The 6,000-nt window shown below is 33.8% G+C and overlaps 1 protein-coding gene across 1 annotated transcript in view; it reads left to right on the top strand.

The window, feature by feature from the left end:
* The window catches only part of jeb (low-density lipoprotein receptor domain-containing jelly belly protein), a 72,852-nt gene extending 69,439 nt beyond the window's left edge, over positions 1-3,413 (top strand). The window contains exons 3-4 of the mRNA XM_076119349.1: positions 2,389-2,549; positions 3,093-3,413. Coding sequence (XP_075975464.1) covers positions 2,389-2,549; positions 3,093-3,152 — 221 coding nt within the window. The 3' untranslated portion in view covers positions 3,153-3,413. The remainder of the gene's footprint in view (positions 1-2,388; positions 2,550-3,092) is intronic.
* The last annotated feature ends 2,587 nt before the right edge of the window (positions 3,414-6,000 follow it).

Genomic DNA, 6,000 nt, shown 5'->3' on the forward strand with positions numbered 1-6,000 from the left:
AAACTCGTGGGTGGTTGCTCGTTAGTAAACCTACAAAATATCAAATTATAATCCACATTTCTAATAACTACATATTAAAATTGTAATCTTAATAATGTTGTTTAATTGAACTTTATGTAAATCGGTCGTTGCCTAAATTACCAACTAAAGTTGTAACTGGCAATACACAAAAGTAGGTTATGGCGATGGTTAATACCTGTTTTGTTCAACTTCTGAGAAAAATACGATAATAAAAAGTATTTGATGAATCAAGAATATTCATCAGAGTTGTTCAGATCTGACTTGTACTTCTTTGAATAATATTTTTCTGTATTACCTACACATGTATTATCCAGATACTGAATTTGAAAAAAATATGTTATTATATTCAGAACATACTGACATAATATATTAGTGAGAGTATAAAAAATCGTGGTATCATCATAAAGAAGTAGAGATAAAAAGATTTTACAACAGCTAAAGTCTCGGTTCACGTGAACGATACCAATAGCTGCTTACGAATGCACAAGACGTCGCTGCCTCCCCACAAAGTGAATAGATAGAGGCTAAGGATAGGTGTATGGAGGGCGCGCGCAATCGAGCTACGGGCCTCACTTTCCCCGGCGTCGCTAAAAATAGACGCTCGCGATAGAGTGGCCTGCTGGCACCGCCGCGTAGCCCCACCGAGCGACCACTTTACTCGCATACTTTCAGAACAGCGTACGCTTAACTGACCGAAACTTACAATCTCTTGGGGAGACGGCAAAAAGCTCTACTCAATTCAAACAAGAATGAATGATACGAGTACTATTATATTTCATGCATTGTGCGACAAACGCGTTCGCTGACTTCTCTCGAGTACTTTGTTACCATAATAATGTGGATGTTTTATGTACCCTTTAAGAGTCTATAAAGTTTATTATGAAAAGGTCAAATAAATATCGTGCTATATCTCGCTATAAAGTATAGGTACTCAAATAAAATTTGATTCATAGAAAACTTAATCTAACTTGGCAAGATTTGATTTAAGTTTTAGTTGATTTTGTTAGTTACTTTATACGTTTGTAAAATTATAATAAAAAGTAAATACAAATAACCTGTTTTATATAAATAAGAGGATAGCTTCAAGGATATAAAAATAATTTGAATGCCACACATACTTCACACAGTGCCATGTTGCTGCTACCTGATTCATTAGCCTTCTCTCCCTGTTAAGGTTGTCAATCACTGTTGCAATAAGAAAACATCATCAACTGCGTCGAAACTGGCGTTCCACAAGTAATACTTAGTAAACCTACATCTGCTATTATTAAAGTTTATTCTATATTCTATATCCCCAAAAATAACTCTCTGCGATAGTCGTAAGAACAAAGTCAAAGTTTGGTCGTAGAAGACGAAGGTCATTACTCTGATCGAGGGTAGGAACAGAAGGAGCTATTGGAGCTTTAAAGTAAATAAAGCGAAGGGTCAATGATAGACATTTATAGCAGAATTGTTATTAAAAACTGTGTATAAAATGGGACAAAATTAAAGTTGAAAAGGGAAAATACGCTTGTCTGTTCCACATCTAATTATACGTTCAAAAATGAAAATTCTTGACCACTCGACCTCTTAATAACATTTATTATTTAAGTTTTTACGTCTAACTCTATTAATAAACCTTTGGTAACATTCGGAATAAGTAAATAAACGTTATAATAACTCCACTGGATATAATTATTCAGTATTCAAAGTAAGGTTATATTATGCACTTTAAACTAAGTTATGATAAAAGCTAATAATATTAAGAAACTCATAAACATTGTTTTAGTTTAATGCACTCTTACTTGTTTCTTGTTTTGTAAATTCATTGGCTAAAACAGTTGTTATGAAAGCATTACATTATACTAATTTAACATGATGTTCATGTTGCATATCATGACATGATGTGTTTAAAACCATTTAAACCATTTATTTTTGTTATACAAAATAAAACTCAACTTATCTTAGTATCTAGTTAGTACATGTATATGTAACAAAAGGCTACAGCTCAGTGTACGCTATGTTAGGCACAGCACTGATTTACGCTGCCCCTAACAATATATTTTAATATTGCACGCGACAGGACAAAAGCAACATCGTACTTAAAAATAAATGAATTATAAAATATTAAAAGTTGACACTTTTTTTTTTTAACCTATACTGTCCCATTGTTTGGCAAAGGTCTCCCCCAAACTCCCCCACCGGTCTCTATCCTCAGCCATCTCTTGCCACCCTTCCAGATAGGTGTCCAAATCGTCACGCCAACGTTTCCTCGGCCTGCCTCGCCGGCACTTAAAAAAAATAAAAGAATAAGTTAAGGCAAAGTAAAGTTTGTGAAAGGATTGTTAACACATAGAACGTGGTTTTGATACAATAAGTTTGTTGCAGAATGTCCACCGGCCGCGGACGGCATGGAGCGGTTCGCGTGCCCGACGCCCGACCGACAAGGGCGCTATCGCTGCATTGATGACCATGTCCTCTGCGACGGCTTCATCGACTGCCCCAGCGGCGAGGATGAAGACAGACAAGCGTGCATGTTTTACAAAACGGTAATCTTATTTGCTCTTATTTAATTCAATTGAGTATAAAATTAACACATTTACATATTTGTATTTTATATATTATCCAAAAAAGTAGGTCCCTATATTCTATAAACTTACTACATTATATAAACTAAATGTCAAAATAAGTAACAAGCAAAATGCTTGATCCAAGGATTGAAAGAGACTTGCAGAAGGGAAGGAAAGCTTATTGGCACCGATATGTGGTTATTGGCCTGAAGCCTCAGTTCCAAAGCCTGATTTGGGTGATGTTATAATAGATAGATATTATATATTAAATGTTACACTCCTTCCAGTAAATAAAACAATATCACAAAGCTTAAATAACTATTGTGATAATATAAGTATATTCACGAATAAGGTCAGAGAATTTTAGCTTTAGACGACTAAGCCTGATGTGTAACTTAAGTGATAACTAACATAATTAACATTTCCTACATAGTATAACATATTTATAAAAACGTTGTTATAAGTATTACACTGGGCTCGTTTTCACGTAATTGAAAGCCTAACACTTTGTATTGTTCGCAGACAAAAGCCCACTTGGATGTTCTGGCCGACGCGCTGTTGCGGTGGGCGCGCGGCCGCTAAGAACGGCACCCCTCCCGGACCCTGACCCTATAGTGATCCAATACCCGCCAGTGCTACACGGACCTCATGCAAAAATACGATCGATCGGCCCCCGTGCTTATATGCGATCAGTGAATGCTGCGAACTCCCAGGAAATATATTCGGGCGCAACCAGTAGTAACTCGTACTTGCGTTGAACGTAATGAAACATATCAAGTAGTGGTGCAGCCATGCCAAAACATGACCACTTAAAGTGTAGTGTAAGGTTCCCGACTGCGTAAACGAGACAACAGGATCGACGCGTGCTGGTGCGCGGTCAACTCGAGTGACGGAAGGAAAGCACTGATACGATCTGGTTTCGTCCCAATTAAACTTCTCCGCAGCTGATTTATTTTCCATGTATTTCATAACTTCTAGCACTTATTAAACTAAAATGTGAGACTGGTAGTCAACATTGTTTAGACAGTAGAACATATACATAAATATTTTAGAATAGTTCTTCATTTGACGAAACGTAAATGTTTGTCGATTTGTTAAAATATTTATTCACTTTATGTATTTACTCTATATTAAGTTACGACATTCCTTATTATAATGAGGGTTGTAAAGTAAATAAGAGAAATCTAAAATATGTTGTATATAGATAGATACCTAATGAATTATTTTGTATTAATTTAATTAGTCGGCCTATAACGCTAGAAGCGATCGTTCACTCCTACTAGTTTAGTGCAGGTGAACGATCACTGCTGGTACAATTATTATCAATTATTTTGTCTGGTTTGTTAATAATGATGTACATTATTTTCAAAAATCAATTATTAAGATGTGAGAGCATTATTATGTATTTTAACATAAATTAATCTCGACTAGAGGCAGCTATATTGTGTACTTGTTATAAAATAATCCACCATTTCATTTAGTATACATGTCATCACTTATCTAATATTTTCTATGGCTATTAGTTCGTATGAGTTACGGGTATTTTGTAGTACGATTAGTATAACATTAGTATTTTGACTGAAATTTTATTGTTATTGTCTCTGCCGAACAAGTCTGGGGCGCATCTGACTTTTTACATATTCTAGTTATTGATCAGTTCCTAACCTTTAATATTAGTTCGTATAAGTTAAGTTAATTATTATTGTTAGAGATTTAAAGCAAATTAACGTTATAACAGCAACGTATAAATCAGTATACGTTGCTGAATATATAAAGTACTAGGATTCATTGGCGTAATAAAATAGATAATGGTAGAACACCTACAATAAGGAATATTTTAAATCGGATTGCAAACGCTTTCATTTACAATTTAAATAAACATATATTTACGAATCAAAACATCTTGCCAAGTGTCATATGAACACACGTATGCACACCTGACAAGTGCGTAATCTAGACGGTAGGTAGGTATATCAAAAACAATAAATCACCTCAAAACTGGCTAAGTTTCCCACTAAATGCGAAATACGAATAACTAAATGCTATTATTCACATCCACAAATAATTATCTTTAGCGTAGGAGAAGTAACTTGATAATAATAGATCACTTGTGAATAACATTGTGTAGGTGATCTATTGTTTAGTTATTCAAATTAGATGATAGAATTATAAAAGTTATAACGTAGATATATTAGACAAAGAATATAATAATCCTTAGAGAATATATATATTATGTGTATGAGGTAGCACATAGAGAGTCCGTCTACGTTGTTTGCTAGGATAAGTAGTAAATATTGCACCAATTAACAGTTGACATATAATTTCAAGCACCTCATATAAATATTATGTATGTGTGTACGTAGTTCTTAGATTAAACATTTTCGTCGCAAATACCTATCAGATAGAAATAAATAAACATTGTAACGATATGTATTTAAGAAATTATGACTATTAACATTGTTGTATTAAACTAAATTAATATGGATGTGAACATTAAGCAAGAGCGATAAGTTATAGGTGAGACTCAGGAGGCACATCAAAGCAATATTTTGGTTGTACATTTACTACTCCATAGAGCACAATAGACAGCTATAGCGAAAATTTGGATAAACACCGCTATAGTCTGTTAGAACGTTTGTTCTTGAGCCATCAGACTTAGCGGTATTTATAATATCTCGATTACATTTACAAATTCCGTAGAAATTTTGTTATAAACTTGTGAAAGACAATTTGCTTTGATGATCACTCTCACTTAAGACTTATCGTGATCCCGGGACTCCTGACAGATAATGTCTATCTGCGTTATCTGTCTAAGTTAATGCTGTGAACACAAACTAATTGACATTCATAGTATCTACAAACTTAGCCACACTACTTAGTCAATATGTAGTAAAAAAAATATTAAATACACACAGACAGTTGTTTAATAACATTTTATCGTAACTGTAACTTTAATCAAATGTGGACACGTACAAGATACAAACATAACTGACCTAAAAAGCAAACAGATACCTACCTTTACTACTCACATGCTAAATAACTGAATCGTTTGTGTAGGTTGTATTTGTCAATTTTAATTAAGTTTAGGACTAACTTATCAGTAAACCTAAAAATTGTAACTGCTGAAGTAGCTACATAACATCACAGTGCTGGCTACGAGATTTCAAATTCAAAATTCTAATATCTATTGATATATGCCAATGAATCCTGAACAAAATTATAATAGTATTAAAGCAGCATATCATAAGTTACCCACCGACGATTACGGTTTACATTCCATTACGAGTTACTATCGAACTAGAGGTAAAGCATTGATTAATTTAATTTCTTCCCCAAGGCTATTCGGCACTATACTGGATTATTATTATTATTGTAATTACACGTTTTATGAAATCAAATGTTTTTGTTGTTTGAAGTATACTTGTTTAAT

The sequence above is a fragment of the Anticarsia gemmatalis genome, chromosome 10, assembly GCF_050436995.1.
Source record: "Anticarsia gemmatalis isolate Benzon Research Colony breed Stoneville strain chromosome 10, ilAntGemm2 primary, whole genome shotgun sequence".
Taxonomy (NCBI): domain Eukaryota; kingdom Metazoa; phylum Arthropoda; class Insecta; order Lepidoptera; family Erebidae; genus Anticarsia; species Anticarsia gemmatalis.